The sequence below is a fragment of the Tachyglossus aculeatus genome, chromosome 7, assembly GCF_015852505.1.
Source record: "Tachyglossus aculeatus isolate mTacAcu1 chromosome 7, mTacAcu1.pri, whole genome shotgun sequence".
Lineage (NCBI taxonomy): Eukaryota > Metazoa > Chordata > Mammalia > Monotremata > Tachyglossidae > Tachyglossus > Tachyglossus aculeatus.
In genome coordinates this window covers 32,946,476-32,970,547 of record NC_052072.1, presented here as the reverse complement: position 1 = coordinate 32,970,547, position 24,072 = coordinate 32,946,476, and the positions used below count along the sequence as shown (strand labels likewise).

Genomic DNA, 24,072 nt, shown 5'->3' with positions numbered 1-24,072 from the left:
ACCCAGGCAGCTGAGTGAAGCGTGGACTAGAATGCTGTTCTTCATAATTTCAGAGGACTGTTGCAGGTGAGTATCCTGCCCTTCTCACCCAAAATGAACAGCAAACAAGTTGTACCAGAAGAGTTTCCCATTTTAAGACTCATGGTAGAGGAGGCATAGTATTGGGGAGATGATTGGTGGAATATCAGTTGGCAGGTCCTTGAGTAGGAACAGAGAAGCTCTGTGATCATGAATGTGATCATTCATGATCACATCTTTTGGTCTAATGGCCCAGTGCAGGAATCAAGGGTCTAGGAGTTAGAGGATTTAATAATAATAATAATAATAATAATAATAATAATAATAATAATAGCATTTATTAAGCGCTTACTGTGTGCAAAGCACTGTACTATGCACTGGGGAGGTTACAAGGTGATCAGGTTGTCCCACGGAGGGTCCCACAGTCTTAATCCCCATTTTACAGATGCGGTAACTGAGGCCCAGAGAATTGAAGTGACTTTCCCAAAGTCACACAGCTGACAATTGGTGGAACCGGGATTTGAACCCATGACCTCTGATTCCAAAGCCTGAGCTCTTTCCACTGTGCCATGTTGCTTCTCTTTAATCCTGGATCCCCCACTTGCCTGCTGTGTGATCTTGGGCGAGTCACTTAACTTCTGTATCTTGCTTTCCTCCTCTGTAAAGTAGGGATTCAGTGCCTCTTCTCCCTCCTTTAACTGTGAGCCCCATGTGGTTCAGTGATTGGGTCTGACCTGATTATCTTTTATCTGCCCCAGTGCTTAGTACAGTGCTTGACCCCTAAGTGGTTAGCTGTCATCATCATCATCATCAACATCATCATTGGCAGGGAATGTATTTACAATTCTGTTGTATTGTTTTCTGTCAAGTGCTTAGGACAGTGCTCTGAACACAGTAAGGTTTCAATAAATACCATTGATTGATTATCATTATTGTTAGTATTCAAGAGTCTGAGGTGAAAAGGGACCAAAGTTGAGCAGAAGGCAGTTGCTTCCTTGGGGGATGGCAGTTGCTTCCTTGAGGGGGTGTTTCTGTGGTTGCTCATGATTATAGAAAGTTGGTCTCTTCTGCCATTATTTACAAAACTTCAGATGAGATTCATAAGTGCAGTTCAACAGGAAAAAAGTAGTTTGGATTCAGCATAGGAAAACCAGAGCATCCTTGGGAAGAGATTGTCAGACTGTTTATTGGTTTGTTCTCTCTAAAGAAAAGTACCAAGGTGTTATTTTCTCCCGGACAGAATGTTTTACAATGCTGATTTTTATCTTGTGGAATTTTTTTGATGGTTACTTCCATCAAAACTCTGAGTATAACTACATGAAAATTGCAGAAAGTTCTGAGTATTTTTCATAGTTCTAGGGTGTGCGTATGAAATGATTTCAGATGGCTAAGAGTACTGCTAAATTTGTGGGAAATAAAATGTTTTCAAAAAGTGGTTAACTTTCCACTTACGTAAAGGTGGTTACGTATTTATGCACTGGAAAAAGGTGGGTTGTAGTGATGTGAAATGAAAACCAGAGTGTTGTAAAATTGAAATTAGGAGTAAATTTAGAAATGTTGGCAGTTGCCGGTGTCTTAACTCAAACTCTTAATTTGAGGGTGTCCTGTACTGCAAATTGGTTGAGGAACAATCCCCAAAGAGCTCACTGCTTTTCCGAATAGACTGCCGGGGGAGATGGAGGGAGGGTTATGCGAACATTTCCAGTGTAGTTGAGACCAGCATTTCTTGATTTTTATGAAAGGGGACTGAAGATTGTAGACTAGGTAACTCCTTCTAGGGTCATTCAAGGAATCAGTAGGAAAGTTAGAATGGTCTCATTCCTAGTCCAGTATCCCCTTCACTTAACCTATCATTTTCTAGGAGTGTTCAAGCTCAAAACATTATGCTTCTTTTAACTGTCACTTCTTAGGAATCACAGCTTCCTTATTCCACTATCTGATGGCTGCATTATTCATTTTTAAAAAAATGTACTTCACTTTCAGTAGGTCACCTACTACTACAGAGAAGCAGCATGGTCTAGTGGATAGCGTGCAGGCCTAGGAGGACCTGAGTTCTAATACCAGCCCTGCTGCTTGGCTGCTACGTGACCTTGGTCAAGTCACTTCACTTCTTTGTTTCTCAGGTACCTCATCTGTAAAATGGGGATAGAGACCATGAGCCCCATGTGGGACAGACTGTGTCCAACCCTATTTTCTCGATCCACCCCAGTGCTTAGTAATAATAATAATAATTGTGGTAGTTGTTAAGCGCTTACTATGTGCCAGGCACTGTACTCAACACTGGGGTGAATACAAGCAAATCAGATTGGACACAGTCGCTGTCCCACTTGAGGCTCCCAGTACAATGGTGGGCACATAGTAAGTGTTCAATAATATAATAATAATAATAAGAAGAAGAAGAAGAATTGTAGTATTAAGCACTTATTATGTGCCAGACATTGTACTAAGCACTGGGGTGACAAAGGCAACAAATTGTGTTGGACAAAGTCCCTGTCCCATATGGGGCTCACAGTCTCAAACCCCATTTTACAGATGAGGTAACTGAGTCACAGAGAAGTGAAGTGACTTGCCCAAGGTCTTACAACAGACAAGTGGTGGAGCTTAACCAATACTACATTTTTTTTTTATAGTAACAAAGCTAATAATTTACCAAGTTCCTGTTTAGGAATTTCTGCTGAGTTAGCCGGCATTAGTGACCTTTTTAGGGACATCTACATGTATGACCAGAAAGTGCTGTTAAACTCTTCTTTAAAAGCATATTTTCTGATATGCTTGCAACAGATTGAGAAGCAGCATGGTCTAGTGGAAAGAACCTGGGCCTGGGACTCAGAGGTTGGGCTCTAATCCCAGCTCCGCCACTTGCCTTCTGTATGACCTTGGGCAAATCACTTAGCTTTTCTGTGCCTCAATTACCTCATCCGTAAAATGGGGATTTAAGACTGTGAGCCCTTTGTGGGACAGGAACTGTGTTCAACCTTATTATCTTGTATCTACCCCAGCGCTTAAGTATGCTGGTGTACCAGGCACATAGTAGCGTTTAACGGATGCCATAAAAACAAACACCCATGAAGCATAAATCGAGGCAAAAACCCACTGTAGTAACTGTGGTTGTCCCCTGTGTTTTTCTCATTATCTCATCCATTTCTAATGATAAATGGAATATTTTATTGTCTTTATTTAATGTATCAGTTAAATAGGGCTATGATTTGTTTTATGCAAGATGGAAATTGTCTCTTGTTCGTCTTCCCACTGAGACCTAATAAGGATTATTATTTTTTCTTTTTACAGGTATGTAAACAAATTTGGCTAGGATTATTTGATGATAGATCTTCAGTAATTCCAGACTTTAGGGATCCCCAAAAAGTGAAGGAATTTCTACAAGAAAAATATGAAAAGAAAAGATGGTGAGTTAAAGGTTATTTGAAACTCAATTTTATTAGCATCTTTAAAATGACTAGATTTATGTGAGATAATCTTTTATTGCTAAACAAAGAAATGAAAACAAAAGAGCTGTCCATTTTTTTCTTGGCGAGGTCATGATATTTTTTGCTCTTGGGGCAAAATTAATCTGGCCGTTTCACCTTTGTAATTGTGTCTGTCTTCATTAAGTACCAACTGGGAAGTTCTCAAATTGTGCTAGATCAAAGTTGCTGTACATTTGGGGAACCTGGTTCATAATAAAGAAATCACTCTTAGAAATTCATCCTTTGTAAGGCTGGATTTTTCTCCCCAAAGAAGATGAAATATAATTTTCAAATCCTTCCAAGAAATCTTGTTAAATATCCAACATTTGCCTAACATTTTGGGAATATAAGACTTATTAATATGCAAAAAGAATGATCCACTTCAAATTTCAGTAGCACTTTTTCCCATGAATTCAAAGTTCTTTACAGATCACTGTGTGTTTCCTCCTTGGAGAATTAGGCACTGACAGTTGAGGGCTTGATTGATTGTCCTGCACTGGAAATTGTGTAAGGAAAGAGGTGCCAGGCCTGGGGCACAAATGTGCCAAGTTGGCACTCCAAAGAGCCAGCCCCTGATGCCAAAGGACTCAAGCCCTGCTTCCCTGATTCACCTGCCCTAACCAGGCTCAAAAGGAAGGGTTTTTCTTGAAAATGTAAAATCCTGAATAGCTGTTAATCTGCATCCAGAAGCATTTGAATAAAGGAATATTTCTGAATGCCATTTTTCATACGCAAACTAACCTCGTGAATCATTCAAGATTTCAAAGTACTTTTAACATTTGTAAGGCTCACCTTCCTTTCTCAGTCTTGGAACACAGGCCGTAGTTGGAAAGGTTTGTTTTAATTCTAAAACTTGATCTTGTCCAATCTAGGTATGTGCCTCCAGAACAAGCGAAGGTGGTGGCATCGGTCCATGCATCTATTTCGGGTTCCTCTGCTAGTAGTACAAGCAGCACACCTGAGGTCAAACCACTTAAGGCTCTCTTGGGAGAATCTGCACCAGCATTGCACTTAAATAAGGGCACACCTACCCAAGTGAGTAATCAGTGGTGAAGTTTGGGATGAGGTTGAGGGGGTGTTTGTTCTTAAAGGAAAATTGTTGTGTACTTTAATTTCTCAACAGTAGGTTACATAACACTCAGGTATTGAGATCAGCCTGGGCTGGTAGGATCTGCCCATCATGCTCCAACTCTGGAGAACATGCAGAGGGTTGACGTAACCTCTCTCCCCCTCCAGGCTCTTGCAGAGTTTGAAGGTATTTCTCTCTGCATACTGTGATAAACTATTCACCAAGTGAAATGCCATTTCTACAACCGCGTTCATTTGACGATTCTTGCAGCCTTTCACCTCCCCCGTGTCTGTCCAATAACGCTTTCTGTCTTTCACCCAGCAAATCAGGCCTGTCTTCCTAACTGCATGTTCTTCAGAGCCCTTGTCTTTTACTTTCTCTTTTGGGAATTTTTGATTCTCTCTTTATGTATATAATGAGCAGTGGTCAGTCAGTTCCATGCTCTTTCCCTTTGCCTGAGTGGCCATTGTAGGTTCCTCTGCTCCACTACCTCCAGTATCTTGGTTCTTCCTTGGGGGATTTCACCTTAAAACATGTTGTTTGCTTCTGACTCTGCTTCAGCTTCTCGACACTAGTGCTGTTACAGCTGAGGTCGTCGTTCACCAGGGAAGGCAGTTATTTCAGTCTGAAGGCCTCTTTCTAATCATTCAGTGCTATTTGAGTGCCCTCCATGTGCAGAGCACTGGATCGAGTGCTTGGGAGAGTGCCGTACAATGGAGATGATAGGCATAATCCCTGCCCACAAGACACTTATAGTCTAGAGGGGGAAAGCCTAAAATACTCTGTCAGGCAGGTGCCATGGAGTGGGTTTGAAGGCAGGACTTGTGGAATGAGACTTGAGGAAGGCCAACCCTGCCAGCCCGGGACAGTTGACACGAATGCCGCTGTCAGTACTCCCCACCCGCAGTAGCGGACCCCGGCACTTGGATTCGGTAGATAGCTAGTCACATTCGGGGGGTTCAGTACAGTTTATTTGCCTGCTAGTGGGCCTTGGAGTTAAGTAGGAGAAGCAGGCTTAGTATGCAGACAGCCCCTTTAGATGGACCATCAGCAACAGTGCATCTGAACAAGTGGAGCAAGGGCAGCAAGCCTCCACCATGCCAAGAGGAGGGCAAGGACCAAGAATTATAATAATAATAGTAATAATGATGATGGCATTTGGCAAGCACTTACTATGTGCGAAGGACTGTTCTGAGTGCCGGGGGGGGATACAGGGTGATCAGGTTGTTCCCACGTGGGGCTGACAGTCGTAACCCCCATTTTACAGATGAGGTAACTGAGGCCCAGTGAAGTCAAGTGACTTGCCCAAGGTCACACAGCAGACATGTGGGGGAGCCGGGATTAGAACTCATGACCTCTGACTCCTCCCAAGCCCGTGTTCTTTCCACTGAGCCACACTGCTTCTCTAGGCAAGAGGCTGTTATAGCTCACACTCCTCTGGGGAACTGCAGGCGTAGAGAGGAGTTAAAGAACTTATAAATAGCTATTTCCCATGGAGATGCCGTCTTGGCTACGAACCAGCTACAACCCTCTCCATGCCGCAATTCTCTGGGTCGTAGCACGCCAGGGGCTGCTAATCGAAAATTTGGCTGGCTTGGGAGCAGCATGGTCTAGTGGAAAGAGCACAGGCATGGGAGTCAGAGGGCCTGAGTTCTAATCCCAGCACTGCCCCATGTCTGCTGTGTGACCTTTGGCAAGTCGCTTCACTTCTCTGTGCCTGTTACCTCATTTATAAAACAGGGACTAAGACTGTGAGCTCCATGTGGGATAGGGACCATATCTACCCCAGAGCTTACAACAATGCTTGGCACATAGTAAGCGTTTAACAAATACCATTGTTATTATCATTGTTATTATTATTAATGATAGGAGCCAGAAGCTAGGAGCTTGGCCTGTGGACCATATTTTCCTCGTTGCTGTTGTAGTCCAAGCAGCTAGGACCACCACCTCCTCACTCTGTGCGTGGGGGTAACCCACTGCTTTTTGTGTTTATTTGCCTCTTCTCCTGTTTTTGTTTGTTTTAAACTGAAGTTGAGATTCATTATTGGGTTACTGTTGCACTTGCACAGTGGCTACAAATGTTTACAGACACTGGAGAATCCTCAACTAATTATATATTAGTCTTATTTTAACCACTGTAGTTAGGAGAATAATAGCCTGTTTTCTGGTTTGCTCTGCTTTAATCAGACATTGACCTAAAGTCAAAATAAAGAACTCTTCATAGCGTTGCTTCCTAGTAACAATGAATTTCAGTAAATCCCATAATATTTTCTCTCATCTTTTTAAGTGATCTTATATTTTGTTGCTGTGTATGTCTAATAAAAATATGTTTCTAGAAGTCGCAAACAGTGTGGCACCTCATCCTACGGGATTCATTCATTGTCGAATTTATTGAGCGCCTATTGTATGCAGAGGACAATACAACAACAGATGCATTCCTGCCTATAATGAGCTCACAGTCTAGAGGGGAAGAACGATATGAATATAAATTCACTCATTCAATCATTTATTGAGCGCTTACTGTGTGCAGAGCACTGTACTAAGCGTTTGGGAAGTACAAGTCAGCAACATATAGAGACTGTCCCTATCCAACAGCAGGCAATAAATAAATAGATAAATAACAGATATATGCGTACGTGCTGTGGGGGTGGGAGGGAGGATGAACGAAGGAGCAAGTAAAAGCAGCGCAGAAGGGAGTGGGAGAAGAAGAGAGTTTAGTAAGGGAAGGCTTCTTGGAGGAGATGTGCCTCCAATAAGGTATTGAAGTGGGGGAGAGCAGTTTTCTGTCTGATATGAGGAGGGAGGGGATAGGAGCTACTGCAGACATGAGCTGTCAGGTTCTGTCTGTTTGACTTGGGGCAAAACGTGGAAGGAAGGCGTTTGGGCTGAGCCGGAGCCGACTGAGGCCGCTGTGAGCCCTTCAGGTTAGCCCGCCTTTTTGGGTTGAGTTCCGTTCCAATATAGATTGGGTGGGAGAATGATTGGTGGCTGCCCATAAACGGGTTTCTGATGTATATTAAGTCACTGTAGAAGCTATTAAAAGGTTAATGCACAGCCAGTCATCTAAAGCCTGAATGAAGGCCATAAAACAGATGTTCAAAATATCCCCTGTTGGTTTTGCACCAAGGACAGGGTAACTAAGTGCAACCAAGTAAGCCCCAACATGGATGTAACAGATAATCCTTATCAGTGGTGTCTCTGGAAGCTTTTGATGCATGTTAGGGTGGAGTTAACTGATCTTTGTCAGGCATTTGGCCTTGAGAAGTATGTTCTAATCCTAAAAAAATTGTTTTACAGGTTCCAATTCTCTATCTTTGCTGTCTTACATTTGATGGAAGTTTCTTATCTAGGCACAAGAATATTTGCAGTCAATATCTAATGCAACTAGCTTGTTTGAAATTTAAAACACTGATGGTCCCCCTTTATTTGTATTGCTTCATAGCTAGGCTCTTGGTTTTAACTCAAGGCAGGAGTATAAATTATTTCTTTACCTGCAAAGAAAATGCTCGTTTGGGTGTCTAAATAGTGCATGGAGAAGCACTGCAGAAATACCCAGCCATATATTTGGAAGAGATCCAAGATTTCTTTTTCTTCTGGTTTCCCAGTTATTTAATCTGTGAATCAGAATTCACTAGGTTATAGTAATGTTTACAACCAGGTTTGGGCCTCAGGTGGGAAATATAAATAGCAAGGTAGAACTCAAGTTTGACTTTTGGAATCCAAGGTGGGTATGCAAGGTCTCATATGGTGTCTTATTTTCAACATTACCAGTCCTGTCAATGCAGTGGAAGTTTCTGTTTGTATAAGAACTCGTAATTTACATTTTGTCAAGGGGCCTTAGTGTGCTTCAAGGCTCAGGCAAGAGCAGGAATTAATGACCGTAATTTTGTATTAAATTTTGAGAAAGCAAATGGGAGATTTTTTTCCTTCTGTATAGCTAATGTATGGTTTGTAGTCCCCTGTTGTAGCTCGCTCTCAAGTACAACAGCAACAAGAAAAGAAGCAATTTGACCTCTTGAGTGACCTTGGCTCAGACATCTTTGCTGCTCCAGCTCCTCAATCAACTGCTACAGCAAATTTTGCTAACTTTGCACATTTTAACAATCATACAGGTAAGAAGTCTTCCCCCACCCAAGCACTCTCTTCCTCAGAAGAATGTGCAAGCACTGTCAGGGGTTCATTCTTGAAAATTCAGTGCATATAATGGAAATGTGTTCTTCAGATTGACTGCCTATCGAGACCTTCTTTCCTGTCTAGTAACCTGTCAGTCATGTCATCTCAGCCTAAATATATGGCATTCTGGAAATTCAGATATTTGAGTAACCAAGCCAGAAGCTTAGGCACAACAGTTGGTTTTCATTGTCTGGGAACAAAATAAGATGAAATAATTAAACTTGCATTATCGTCTAGTCACTGTTCGTTAACTCAATCTATTTGACTTCTGTTAGAGCAAGAAATAAAGGTAACAATATAGTTAAGGTATTGAAGGACTTGCTTTGAAAATAACTATCCATGTCAATATATGGCACACAGGGACTTTTAAAATGGAAAAAGATTTCTAATCTACGAATATCTGAAGCAGTTCTTCTAACAGGATTTTAGCATTTTCAAGGGAGGGCAAGGTGATGATCTGGCAACTTCATATTAGGGGATCAGAATGGCACCCTAATGCTCTGCACTGGCTAGCCTTAGTCCTCAAAGCTGAATCCAACCGGGTTTGGGGGAGTTTAGGTAACTCACCCCTCTCATCTTTGCTGCTTGTCCTTAGCTGGGCTAAATAATAATAATGATAGCATTTATTAAGTGCTTACTATGTGCAAAGCACTGTTTTAAGCACTGGACAGTAGTGGGCAAGGGAAGTAAGGGAACTAAAGGTGTGTTTTTCTGATCTGTATCTCCTATCAAGGAGTTACGCCAAATAAAAGGATGACTAACAGGTAAACCTGTGTTTACCTTCACCAATGCTCATGCCAGAGCCAAGGCCACACATATATATATATATATATAATACACACAATAATAATATATATATGTGTATATATATATATACACACAAATACACACACATACACTCTCTTACTCTCTCTCTCTCTCTCTCTCTCTCTCTCTTTCTCTATCTCTCTCTCTCCCCCCAGCCCCCCATAACCCAATTGTATAAAAACCTTTGTTCAAGGAAGGGTTGGATTGGTCCCCCAAAACTAACCTATAAAGGGCTCTAAAACACGTGGACATTTCAGGTCCAGATTGGTAAGGTACAGAGACCAGGAGCCAGAATCCACTTCAGATAAGTGTAATGACCAAATGAGTGAGATTGGGATTAGAAAGAAATGACAGCCTCCTCCCCTACCCCCACAGTGGTGTAGTCTAAATCAGGTACCTCTCCAGACGCTGTGGTTTTTGGCAACCAAGCAGTCAATGCAGCATTTTCTGCATTACAGGAAATGGCACAAGTCAGCACAGTCATGGTGCTCTGATCTACGGTAATACTACCTTTAAGAAGCCCTGTATTAGTCCAATGGACAAAGCAGACTCTCAGAACTAGGAATCCTGGGTTCTAGCTCCGGCTCCTCAAGTAGGAGAATATTTGCCAGAGGCCGTACTATCAGTGGTAATGGTTTCTGGCTTGAGAAGTGTGTATGGCACTTAGGGGAAGCAGTGTGCCTTAGTGGAAACATCCTGGGCCTGGGCATCAGAGGATCTGGTGTCCTTTTCCCGGCTCTGCCATTTGCCTGTCATTGAACTTCTCTGTGCCTCATTTTCCTCAACTGAAAAATGGGGATTCAGTAACCGTTTTCCCTCTACTTAGACTATGATCACCATTGTGATGGTTTGCATCTTACCTGATTAACTTGTATCTACCCCAACACTTAACAGTGTGCTTGACAAATGCCGTTAAAATGAAAATATGGCAAGCCTCGGTACTATGTTGTGGTTACTTCCTCCATAAGTTGGTCCCTTTGCATAAAAAAAAAATCTTTGTGTTCACTGGGCAGTGTAGCACTCCCCCATCTGCCTATTTGCTTGTTGCCCTTGGTGTTCCTGAGAGAATGCTATTTGCAAGGACAAGAGAGTGAGTGGTGCAGTGCAAATCACTGTCACTTCAGTCAGTTTCTTCATGCAGGGCCTCAGGACTGAGGCGTGTTTATTGTACTATAGACATTTTATTGCTCGAGAATATTATTAATTTAGATATTTGGATTTCATCCCCGTGAAGTAGACAGGTATTTTGGTCTTCGTTTAATAGGTGAGGAAATTGAGGCAGAGAGAGGTTGTTGTTGTCCTAGGATTTTAGAGTGATTGACAGAGGCCCAACTAAAACATAAACCTGCACTCTTTCTGCTGGTTGCAGAAAATTAAATAACGAGAAAAGACTTAGTGACAACTTCTCATCATTATTTCAATGTCTTTGTTTGCAGAGCCCTGTTCTAAGCTTTAGGAAACATCTGATAGAAGTTGTTGGCCCAGCCCTTGAAGAACTTAGTCTCATAGGGGAAACAGGCAGAGACAAATTGCAAACAGGAGGATTGAGAGTGAAAACATAAACTAAAAATGTCAAAAGCAAAAAAAAGCAGTTAAATGAAATATACATACATTCAAGGTTGAGTGATTGGATGGCATGAACACAACTTGGGTATTAATCAGGGACTACTTCGTGGAGGAGGTGGCATTTTAGGAGAGCTTTGAAAGTAGGGAAAAATGTTTTGGCAGATGAGGAAGAATTTTGTTCAGGGAAAAGGGTATGTATGCACAATGATTAAGAGATAGTGGAAGGTGAGGTATAGTTAAGTGAGCTTGGAAGGAATGAAGAGTACAAGTTGAGGTGAAGGAAGCAAATATAGTGCAAGGTAAGTAGAAACATTTACAGAAGCAGTGTAGCCTAATGGAAAGAGCAAGGGCTTAGGAATTAGAGGACCTGGGTTCTGATCCTGCTCCGCCAATTAAACCTGCTGTGTGATCTTGTGTAAGTTAACGTCTCTGTGCCTGTAATTCCTCATCTGCCAAAATGGGGATTCAATACCTGTTCTCCCAACTACTTAGACTGTGAGCCCCATTTTGTACATAAGAGCTTAACAAATGTCACAGTTTGTTATTATTAGTATTATAATACTCAGTACAGTGCTCAGCACATAGAAAGCACTTAACTACAACCACAATTAGAATTATTTTGAACCTGATACAGGCTGGCATTTTTTGTGCTTGCTTGATCTTTCTAGAGAGCTGTATGGGGGTAAGTTTCCCATCAAACAGTCCTACCAAAGTATCATTAAAGAAGCTTGGGAGAGAAATAACCTGTTGCGATCCTAGTGGGTGGTTTAGGGACATTGGTAGACCCGCATGTTGGTCATCGGAGTACTTCAATGTTCTCTCAAATGATTATCTTCGTTTTAATGTTTCCACATGTGCTTGTGTCAGTAATTTGTGTACTGAACACCTATGTAGCTTAACCAAGATAGATGTAAATACACTGACTTGTAAGACACACTGTTGATGAAGTTAGATAAGAATTATTATATATTTAGCTCTTGTGTTTCATCTGACTGTTTCATTACATACAGAAGATGCTAATTGAAGATGCTGTCTAATATGGACACCATTATTTATTTTAGTGAGGGCTCAGGTAATTTTGAAATAAAGCCCACTGTTAAAAGCAGAGTTCAGTTTATGCTAGGGTAGCTGATAATATTCCCATGCTAAATGCATCTGAATGTCCTTGTTGGTAGGGTCTGGTTGTGGAAAAATTACAGGCTCCTATTGCAGGGTAACAGGAAAATAGGAAATTTTATTCTTATGGCATCAACTGCCTAGAAACTATATTTCTCTTAGGCCGAGGGCCAGCATTTTCCAGAACCCTATGTGAATGCAACCCAAACGGCAAACTTCTAAATTCAGGAAAGGGGCCTCTGCTTCATCCTTCTTCTTCTTTTCATCTGCTAAACTATGTTCTTAGTAGTCTTGCTGGTTAATCAGTCAACCAGAGAGTCAATCAATCAGTGGTATTAATGAGCACTTACTGTATGCAGACCACTTTACAGAGTGGGAGAGTACAGTATTCCTGGGTTGATAGACACTTTCCCTGCTCACAAAGAGTTTATGGTCTAGATTTATGGATAGATTGAGGATGAGACAGACTATGTTAATATAAATAAATTATGTAGGGACTCCTAGGTGCCAGAGAGCTAGTATCTGAAGAACTTTATTGAAGTTTGCTTGTCTACATATGGCTGTTGATGGATATTTTGAAGTTTGTATGATTAGTGGCGTGTAATCAATAATCATATTTATTGAGCAGCTCCTGTGTGCCGTGCACCAGTGGTTAGTGCTTGAAAGAGCATGATCGCTGGCCTCAAGAAGCAATTAGTCTAGTGGGGGAAACAGACACTACAAAAAGTACAGATAGGAAGAAGTGATAGAATAGAAGTGAAGATGGGTACATAATTGCTTTGGGGGAGGGGTATTGTGAATACCAAGTGCTTCAGGGGCCTGGAAGTGCTGAAGTTCTTAAGGAAGGCCTTAGGTTGGGGAGATAATAAGAGAAGGTCTTTGGCAGGAGAGGTGATTTCAGAAGGGCTTTGAAGAGAGCAGTGTTCATTCATTCAGCTGTATTTATTGAGCGCTTACTGTGTGCAGAGCACTAAGCGGTTGGGAAAGTACAACACAACAATAAACTGACAGTTGAGGCGTTGGAGTGTAGGCATTTGGATCTGGACAGATTCCACCTTTCCACTCTTTCTCTGTTCCATTACTATGTCTGAGCTCCAAGTGATTGAAAGTACCTGGCAATACTTATTTCCCCTCTGGTTTCCCTATCATTAATTCTGGTAGACCGACTTTAACTGATTACTAGTTAGGTAGTAATTACAGTTTTATGACAATTTTGATCTAGAACTTTGCAAGTCCAGTAGCACTTTTAGTAGATTAGCGACTGCATTTGCTTTAGGCAGCAACTTGGTTTTTGGAAAGCAATCTTTGTTCTCTGGGTCTGTCTACATCATAGATAACAAAGTACTTTAAAAATCTACCGCTAATCTACGTTATATTCATGAGGTAACCTCTCAGTAAATATCTCTTTCAGCCACCAAGATTCCATTATCCAGTTTTTTCACTTAAATCATCCATTACTTCACTCAGGTCCAGTAGGCAGAATTTCTTTCTAAGAAATGTCTAGCTAGTCCTACATCCGAACACCGTTAGCCTAGGTAAAAACTATTCTGAGCAAAATTGTAGCACTGAACCTTAAGAGTTGTTGCTGGTTTGGAAACCCCACATGCCAAAAGCTACAGCAGCCTCACTGGTGGCCCTTTCTGACAGTCTTAGTGTAGTTCAGCCGATAAGTACTCTTCAAAGAAAACATTTTCCCCCAGTTTTCATTTGTTCTGAAAAGACTGGAATATCACAATAAGCAGATCCGTGTAGTCAGTGGGAAATTGAATTGTATCCAGCAGTAGGTTAGGTACAGTATTTCAGTACTGTAATATTGTATTGCTGACATGCTTTTCTCTTTGTTGTTAGGGTTAAATATTAAAATTGCTTTCAACCATAAGAACGATCACTAAAATTCATTAACTGAGTGCTGCAAAGGTATCTGGGGATTCAGAAAGACAAGGCTTAACCTGAAAAGTAGTGGTCCAAAGCCTTAAGTAAATTTGTTAGGTTTATCCGTGATTTGCTAACTACTTTTACTTGTATGGTGCGCTCACGAAAACACAGTTTAGAGACAGTCTCATTTGTCTTATGTGGTAATTAAAAAGGCAATCTAAAAGTGTGCTTTAATCAATTATTGTGCACTTACTGTGTGCAGAGCACTGTACTAAGTGCATGGGAGAGTACAGTGTAACAGTATAACAGACACATTTCCTGCCTACAATGAGCTACAATCTGGAGGGGGAAACAGACATTAATATAAATAAATTATAAATATGTACATCAGAGCTATAGGGCTGAAGGGGGAGGTGAATAAAGGGTGGAAATCAGGGCAGTGCAGAAGGGAGTGGGAGAAAAGGAAATGACGGTTTAGCTAGGGAAGTCCTGTTGGAGGAGAAATGCCTTCAGTAAGGCTTTGAAGGTGGGGAGAGTAATAGTCTATCCGATATGAAGAGGGAGAGTGTTCCAGGCCAGAAGCAGGATGTGGGCAAGAGGTCGTTGGTGAGATAGATGAGATCAAGGTACAGTGAGTAGGTTGACATTAGAGGACCAAAGTGTACAGACTGGGTTATAATAGGAAAGCAGCGAGGGGAGGTAGGAGGTGGCAAGGTTATTTGAAAGCCAATGGTAAGGGGTTTTCATTTGATGCAGAGGTGGATGGGCAACCACTGGAGGTTCTTGAGGAGTGGAGACTGAACATTTTTGTAGAAAAATGATCCAGGCAGCAGAGTGATGTATGAACTGGAGTCGGGAGAGACAGGAGGCAGGGAGGTCAGCAAGGAGACTGTTATAGTAATCAGGGCAGGATAGACTTCTAGACTGTGAGCCCACTGTTGGGTAGGGACCGTCTCTATATGTTGCCAACTTGTACTTCCTAAGCCCTTAGTACAGTGCTCTGCACACAGTAAGCATTCAATAAATATGATTGAATAAGTGCTTTAATTATCAGGTATCCTTGGGGTTTATATAACACCATTTGGATATGTCAAATAAGGGGAAGTTGGGAAAGGATTTACTGGGAAGAGTAATTTCTTATAAATTTAAGTGGTGTAAAGTGTCATCACACCTATATTGTGAAAGAGGATACATTTTAAAAATAACTGAAAACCATATGTGGTATTCAGTCACTTCAAATTTAAAAAATCCTGTTCATTGATGATGATTAGGTCATCTGCAGAGAATTGTATAGTGTTTGATTTGCTAAAGAAATGAGTGAAATACTTTTTTTTCTAAGAAATTGGTTAAAATGTCTGTCTGCTTAGCAATATTCTCTGCACGCAGCATTGTACTAATTGCTTACTTAAAGCAATGTTTCCTTCATATCTTCTCTTCCTGCACCCTGTAACTGTCAATTTGTGCTCCCTTTTTTTCCCCGAAACTCTCCTTGTAGATGTTGCCAGATCCTGAGGACACCCATATAAAATGCAGATGACCTTCAGGGATATGTAAACCAAATTTTCCTTAGGAAGCACGGCTCTGAGCATTTTTCAGTTTATGTCAATTGCTTGTCACCTTTAAAGGAAAAGCTCTCTGAGAAGGAATTTTCCCAATCTCTTGGGGGTTATTTTTGTTTTTTTTGTAAACTGAGGCAAAGCTGTAATCCTTATCCCCTTTATTCATTTTCCTATCCCTGGACGTCAGCAAATATTTAAGAATTCAAATAAGAATTTTTGTCATTCACTATCACCACAATTTGTTTCAATGCCTGCCTCCCATTCTAGACCACAAGCCCTGCACTCCCAAGCAATTAGTATATTGCTCTGCCCCACAGTCAGTGCTCAATAAATATGATTGATTAATTGGTATTTATTGAAAGCATGCTATACTAACCACTTGGGAGTCTTCAATAGAGTTAGTAAATATATCCTTTCAAGTTGGTTAATCCTGTATTGCAATTTATTTTCAACCATTAAGCTTCACATAGTTCATTCTCATTCATTTTGCTTTATTGTGAACTCCACATTTTTAGAACTGTGTCTGCTAATGAAGTCAGTTTTTTAAAATTTAAGAAATTTTCGGTGGATATATGGTCATGACAACATTCTTGCTATTTAAATGGAGGTAGTGTTAGAAATTTAGCAATTGTTAGGTGCTTTTTAATTTATCAATCAGTGGTGTTGAGTGCTTATTCTGTGCAGAGCACTGTTCTAAAGTGCTTGGGAGAGCACAATACAATAGTTGGTAGACAACATTCCCTTTCCTCAAGGAGTGTTGGATTCAGTGTCCACAGAGTCCTTCAGGAAGATCTTAAATTCAGTTGTCTCATCTGTTTATTTTGTTTGTGTTTTCACATCCATTAATCTGTTTTGTTCCTTTACCATTTCAGCTCAGAATTCTGCAAATGCAGATTTTGCAAACTTTGATGCATTTGGACAGTCTAGTGGTTCGAGTAATTTTGGAGGTTTCCCCACAGCAAGTCACTCACCTTTTCAACCCCAAAATACAGGTAGAGCTCCTCTCCTCAATCATTCCTGCTTAAATGTGTCTTAAAAACAATATCAATTTTTTAAACTGAATTATTTTGTGATCACCTGCCTTATTACAATCCTGTTTTATGAAGCTCTGGGGAAACCTAAATGAAAACTCTCTTTTCTGTTTTTCTGGACTTTGGAAATTAATTCATAGCATACTAACTCCTCAATTCCCTTCTCACATTAAACCTGTAAATCTACCTCTTGGATGTATACTCTTAAATACCAGAATCCTGTATTTCATTGCTTTCTGTTGATGTTATGTCTCTAATGGCAGCCGGATTAGGTTCTGCATTTGGCACAGTGGAAAGAACTTAGATGTTAATATGTCTAGGAAAGACACTTTAGAAAAATAGAGAAGTTAGAAATTGGGATTTAAGTCTAAGGATATCTTCTTTTAAGAAGACTTCATGAGTAGGAAGTGTTATTGAAAATCTTGAATTTTTCATTTGACTGTCCTTTTCTGTTTACCTGACTTTTTCATTCATTTATAGTTTAAAGATTTTTCCTTCCATTTTATTTTCCCCTGTTTTTGTCTGTTGATTTCACTCCTCATTCAATTTATGGCTCTTCAGCATGTAGAGTGCTTTCATTTAGCTGCAGTTCTGGTGAATTGACTTCAGCTTTTCCTCTCCAGGCTATTCACAGTAAGTTCTCCTGTCAAGTGGAAAGCTAGATTGTGCTGTGCAACATCTCATTGTTATTTTCTTGATTTAGTTTTAGCTCTCAATTCATCCCTTCACCTTTGATTATTAATCCTGCACATCTCTTTTTCACTAATGTAATATGCTAAAGTAATTTGGGGAACAAACGGGTACTACTGGTAGAATAAAGACAGGGCACTTGCATTTTGCTTTGACAAAATGCTCAACTAAATGGCTTTGATTGAGTTATTTAGCATGGTTCAATCTTTTTTATTTAGTTACTTAGAAGCTTAGCACCTTCATTGCCCAAAGACTTGAACAGATCACAATATTTTTTCCTCTAAGAATGACTGAGGGTTAAGTGAAAATTTAAAGTAAACCCTAATAAATGCTACATATGGATTTATTTTTTGGCCCAGACTAATGTATTTATTGGTAGAATGAGTTGAAAGGTTTTGATGGTTCTTTTTATTTTATTCTCAACTGCCCCCTGCCCTATTCTGTGATAGCCAGGCTGGTTTGGTATTTGTAGTTCTTGAGTTAACAGTACACATTGCTGCAGTGGAATCACCTGACTATTCAGATGTTTCTCAACCCACAAGATTTCATTCAGTGGTATTTGTTTAGTGTCCACTCTATGCAGGTCCCTGTTACTAAGCTCTTTGAAGACTAGTGTAGAATTAATAGTATGAAGGGCAGCATGGCTAAAACTATAAGCCCTTTGTGGGACATGGACTGTGCCGAACTCAATTATCCTGTATCTACCCCAGCACTCAGTACAGTGCTTGGACCATAGGATGCCCTTAACAAATACCATTTAAAAAAGAAAAAGAAACACATTAGTACCCCTTCCCTCAAGGTGCTAATTTAATCCTCAGAAGAATGGCGGACTTACTAGTGAGCGGCACCATAAAGACAAATAAACTTTTTTATTTACATCACTACTAACATTTTCAGAATAAATATTTAAAAAAAGTATGTGATCCCGAAAATTAGAAAAAAAAGCTAAGGACCCCCTGCAGTATTACTCTAATAAATTACTTTGTGCAGGTCCTCGGTCCTGAAGTCCCAAGACTGAGGCTCTTCTTTCATTCTTGGAGGGAAACTCCACTCCTATAATACCAGACCAGAATGATGAATCTTGCAGTATTCCTTGGCCAACCGTGATTCTGAACCAAATTGAAGGTCTTCTAAACTTTGGTTGTGCACATCCTTTAATAAAATGTGAGGCCTGGACTGTCCCCAGAAGGCACATGTGGCATTTGGTATTGTGACATCAGTGTTATCTATTGGCATATTTAACAACAAATGGCAAGTAGGATCAGCAGTAATGAAGTCTGGACTGCAGTCAGCTCACCAGCATTGCTTCAATGCTCACCACTGCAGAGCTTCATCCAGTAATCCCAAGACAAGCAAGGAGAGCGGATGATAGGATATCTAAAGGGCTATTTATGATGAACTTCAGGACACAGGCCAGCGGAGAGAGCAGAGTAAGCATTTTGAAAACACAGCAAATGAGTCTCAAGCATTGTGGACTAGCAGCAGGCTATGAAAATGCAAATTGCAGCAGGCACACCTGCCTAGCATGCAGCAGACTGCGAAAAGAGTTGCTGTTCTCCACTAGTTCGGGAGCCAAGAGGTCAGATCTGAAGAGAGTATGCAAGGGCCCTACAAGAATCAGCCCATCAGTTTGGCAAGGATGGTCTTAACATGCTCACAGTGGGCCATGGAATGTTTGGTTTTAGAAGCAGCGAGGCTCAGTGGAAAGAGCCCGGGCTTTGGAGTCAGAGGTCATGGGTTCAAATCTCGACTCCGCCAGTTGTTAACTGTGTGACTTTGGGCAAGTCATTTAACTTCTCTGGACCTCAGTTCCCTCATCTGTGAACCCCCCCCTTGGGATAACCTGATCACCATGTAACCTCCCCAGCACTTAGAACAGCGCTTTGCACATAGTAAGCACTTAATAAATGCCATCATTATTATTATTATTATAGATCTGTTAGCCAAACCTGCAACTGTGCCTTGATTGATCATACTGTTGGTAGTGGCATTTTTGAATGTGAACAATATTTCTGTGTGTGTTACTTCTTTCTGTGTATACATGCTGGTCTATACATACAGATACATCCATTGAGCCCCGAAGAGCTAATGGCAAAGACTCTGTGGCTTCTGTCTTAACCTGATCATAATTGCTAGCCATGAATGGCTGGGTGATGCCTAAGATAATTGGTATGGAGGTTTTTGTAGCTTAGAAATACCTTCTTGAATCGGATGTTACTAAAAAAGACTTGCTCTGAAAAAATCAAACCATGCAATTATATAGTTATACCGAGAAACTTCAAAATTTAGGCCACTTAGGACATATGGCGTATTATACAAAGATGTATTTAAAGGTGGCATGGGCTTTTGGGAGGCTTAATTGAGGAGAAAATAACCATGTCGTCATTCCTAAGGGTGTTTTGGAAGACTTTGAGGTGAATTTAAAGTATTCTGTCTCATTCGTTTTGTTACAGGTGGAAGTGGTGCAGCAGTAAATGCTAATTTTGCTCATTTTGATAACTTCCCCAAATCATCCAGTGCGGATTTTGGAGCCTTCAATGCTTCTCAGAGCCATCCAACAGCAACAACTGTCAATAAAGTTGCAACAAATAAAGCTAATCTCCCAACAGCTGACAAATATGCAGCACTTGCTAATTTAGACAATATCTTCAGTACTGGGCAAGGTATTAAGGTCTTTCATAACATATATATATTTGTATGCATATACATGGTATTAAAATGACAATACACTGAGGTTTAATCAGTTCTTGGATTACAATATATATGCATTTATGTAATATATACACATATTGTAATCCAAAAACTGATTAAACCTGAGTGTATTAATTCTCAATATAATCCACCATGGTCAGAAATGGTAACTGTGATAGAGTGATTTCTGAAGAAATCCTCAGGCTTAAAATACTTCCAAAATTTTCAATAATTACCATGAAAAACAATACTTAAATCTTGCTTTGCAAATTCAGTATCTCATTTAATCACCCCATCAATACCTAGTCACTGAGTATTTCTCTTGAGGTCCTGTTTTTTTTCTTTTATATCATGGCTAAGGCAAATGTAATTGCAGTTAAAGGTGAATGGACAGTAGGGACTTGTAATTTAAACATTCTAATGGTTCTGGTAGTTGTGATGCTCTTTAATTGCTTAGAGACTGTCGTGGGCAGTCAGTAAACCAGTTGTATTTAGCGCTTAACTGGTGTGCAGAACACTGTACTATGCACTTGGGAGAGGACAGTACAGCTGAGTTGGCGGACTTGTTCCCTGCCCACAAGGCGTTTACAGTCTAGAGGAGAAATAGACATTAAAATAAATTACAGATATGTACATAAATGGTGTGCTGCTGAGGGTGGGGCAAATATCAGGTGGAGCCAAGTGCATAGGCGACATGAGGGAGATGAAGTAGGGGAAATGAGGGCTTAGTCAAAGAAGACCTGTTGGAGGAGATGAGATTTTAATAAGGCTTTGAAGGTGAAGAGAGTTGTGGTCTATCATACATGATACAGTGGCGAGAGGGAGGCTCAATTGGCAAAGGGTCGGTGGTTTTTTAAAATGTTATTTCTACAAAAATGATCCGGGAAACAGAGTGAAGTGGTGAGTGGAATGGGGAGAGCAAGTAGTTTCCACTACCAGTTAAAATATCTCCGTCTCCATTCCAGAGGTGAAACAAGCCAAACTATTTCTGATTTCATTACAACACTTTGCCACCTAAATCTCATATTTGTAATCAGTTTTTCTGTTGTTAAACTGCAATATCCAATTTTTAAAATACCTATGTTACCAGAAGATTTGGAACCAACTAATAAGTTTCTTTGATAAATTACTGTACTCACGTGAATTTAAATTGCAGTCTGATATTTTTCTTTTTTCTAGGTGGTAGTGAGCAAGGAAGTGGTTTTGGCACAGGAGTTAAAACACCAGCGGGCCCAGCTGTTTCAGCTCCAACCCTGACAAGTTCTTCGGATAAGTATGCAGCTTTGGCCGAATTAGACAGTGTATTCAGCTCAACATCAACCTCTAGTAATGCATATACTTCCACCAGTAACGTTAGCAGGTATTTTTGTATTAAAAGTTCACATAACATTGGCTTTGAAACATTTGCAAGTATAAAATTGCAGATTTCACAATTGCCTTGTGTTTAGAAGGAAAAAACCAAAATTATGTGCACGTCTTTGGCTTTGGTCATGATTTCTAAAGTGTTATATTTTACTCTTTCTGGATATGAACAGGTTCAACGTGGTCGTTGTCTTTTAATATTATTCCTGACTAAAGTAAATCATCATGGTATGGCCCAGGGAAGACTATATAAACAAAAATGCAGGTGTTCCCCATCACAACCCTCGTTGACACATGCTAAAAAAGAAAATCCTGTGGGGAAATGTGCAAGATATTCCCCAAAAGACTTATAATTTCAGTCAGTTTTAAAGTGGTAGAACAGATTTCCTGCTCGGTAGGACATTATTGTGACTTAATACAATAATGTAATTTTGTGTTTGTAAGTGCAGTTGCAAGGCCTGAAGCAATAATACTCATTTGGAAATTCAGATGTTCATATAATTGCCTGGAGCCTGTAACTATGCCTTTATATAGAGTGTCTCATTGGTCAGCACTAAACTATTTATCCTTTAAAAACAGTGACAAAATTATCCTCTTTGGGTCTCAAAGTATATTTAAAAAGTGTATGGAATATCACTGGTGTTTTCTAAGGGCCATTAATAATTATGGTTTAATGTTCTCACAGATTTTTAAAATATTTTCTAAAATACCCCACTAAATATTTGTTTTCAGCAATGTTTTTGGAACAGTGCCAGTGGGTGCTGCTACACAGACGCAGCCTGGGTCTTCAAGTGTGCCTGCTCCATTTGGAGGTATGTATGAATTTCCATAAGGTTCATGAAAATATTTAAAGACTTCTGTTGCAGTGCACAAATGCGCACAACAAAACCAAATCCCAGCATTTCTGGGATGCAGTAAAACCAAGCTTTTTTGCCATCAAGAAGTGTCTTTCTTTTTTGCAAGTGAGAGAAAGGGTCATTGTAATAAGAATAATTAATAATAATGATGGTATTTATTAAGTACTTACCACGTGCCAAGCACTGTTCTAAGCTGGAGATATATAAATTAATCAGGTAGGACCCAGTCCCTGTCCCACAAGAGGCTCACACTCTTAATCCCCATTTTATAGATGAGGGAACTGAGACATAAAGAAGTGAAGTGACTTGCCCAAGGTCACACAGTAGACATGTGGTGGAGTCAGAATTAGAACCCACGTCCTTGTGACCCCAGGCCCATGCTCTGTCCACTAAGCCACGGTCCTTCTCTGAAAGATGTGCTTGTACTAAAAGATTCATTCATTCATTGTCAGTCGTATTTATTGAGCGCTTACTGTGTGCAGAGCACTGTAGTGAGCGCTTGGGAAGTACAAATTGGCAACATATAGAGATGGTCCCTACCCAACTCTTACCAATGCACTGGGATTCAGAAGGTCATGGGTTCTAATTCCAGCTCCACCACTTGTCTGGTGCGCGTGACCTTGGGCAAATCATTTCACTTCTCTGCGCCTCAGTTACCTCATCTGTAAAAAAAAAAAAAAAAAAAAAGGGGGGGATTCAGAGTGTGAGCTGAATATGGGACAGGGACCGTTTCCAACCTGGTTAACCAGGAAGGGCAGTGTGGCTCAGTGGAAAGAGCACGGGCTTTGGAGTCAGAGGTCTTGGGTTCGAATCCCGACTCCGCCACATCTGCTGTGTGACCTTGGGGAAGTCACTTAACTTCTCTGGGCCTCAGTTACCTCATCTGGAAAATGGGGATGAAGACTGTGAGCCCCACGTGGGACAACTTGATCACCTTGTAACCCCCCCAGCGTTTAGAACAGTGCTTTGCACATAGTAAGCGCTTAATAAATGCCATTATTATTATTATTATTATTATTATTATCATCTACCCCAGCCCTTAGAAGAGTGCTTGGCACATAGCGCTTAACAAGTACCATAATTATTATTACTGTTACCAGTATCATCAGTGGAATCTATGTGCAGAGTACTGTTCTAAGGACTTGGGGGCGTACAATACAACAGATTTGGCAGACGTGTTCCCTGCCCACAGTGAGCATGCAGTCTACAGTCTTTTTTAGGTAAATCAGAAAAATCAGTGTATTGTAAAAAAGTTATAATTTTTTTTTAAGCTACACCTTCTACGAATCCATTCGTTGCTGCACCTGTTCCCTCTGTGGCGTCTTCTACAAATCCGTTCCAGACCAACACCAGAGCAGCAGGTAAGAAAGAGAATCACACCTTGTAATTTTGAAAGGCATAAAGGAGGTGTTAATCTGGAGGCATCCTTTGAAGGAAGTCCCCAAGAAGAGCCAGAGTATGTAATAATGATACCGTCCAACACAGAGAATGCAAAGTTTTTTGAGGTAAAAACCACTGAAGCAAAAATAAATGAGAGCTTTGAAATGAAAGTATTTTTAAAAGTAAATTTGCAAATTTCCCTCTCAGCCCTTCTCAAAGAGATAAGAGCCTCTATTGAAATTATACCCTGAAATATCTGGGAAAATTTATTTAAGGGATCTCAATGATGAAAACTTTTAGCAGTGCTTACCTATTTATTGCAAGATGTGTGGAAAAACTCATACTTGGGGTTCCTTGGAAAAAGTTTGTATAAAAAATTTGAGTTTATTCCATTTTGTATCATTGTATGTACCT

General features: G+C 40.4%; 1 protein-coding gene across 9 annotated transcripts in view; it reads left to right on the top strand.

Annotated features, from left to right (window-relative positions):
- The window catches only part of AGFG1 (ArfGAP with FG repeats 1), a 94,226-nt gene that overhangs the window by 57,406 nt on the left and 12,748 nt on the right, over positions 1–24,072 (top strand). For 7 of the 9 annotated variants that reach the window (XM_038749036.1, XM_038749035.1, XM_038749038.1 and 4 more), the window contains exons 3-10: positions 3,307–3,422; positions 4,355–4,517; positions 8,507–8,663; positions 16,520–16,639; positions 19,822–20,031; positions 21,239–21,419; positions 22,154–22,233; positions 23,550–23,639. In XM_038749036.1, the coding sequence (XP_038604964.1) occupies positions 3,307–3,422; positions 4,355–4,517; positions 8,507–8,663; positions 16,520–16,639; positions 19,822–20,031; positions 21,239–21,419; positions 22,154–22,233; positions 23,550–23,639 (1,117 nt within the window). The remainder of the gene's footprint in view (positions 1–3,306; positions 3,423–4,354; positions 4,518–8,506; positions 8,664–16,519; positions 16,640–19,821; positions 20,032–21,238; positions 21,420–22,153; positions 22,234–23,549; positions 23,640–24,072) is intronic. The other 2 variants (XM_038749040.1, XM_038749041.1) reach the window with 1 other exon arrangement.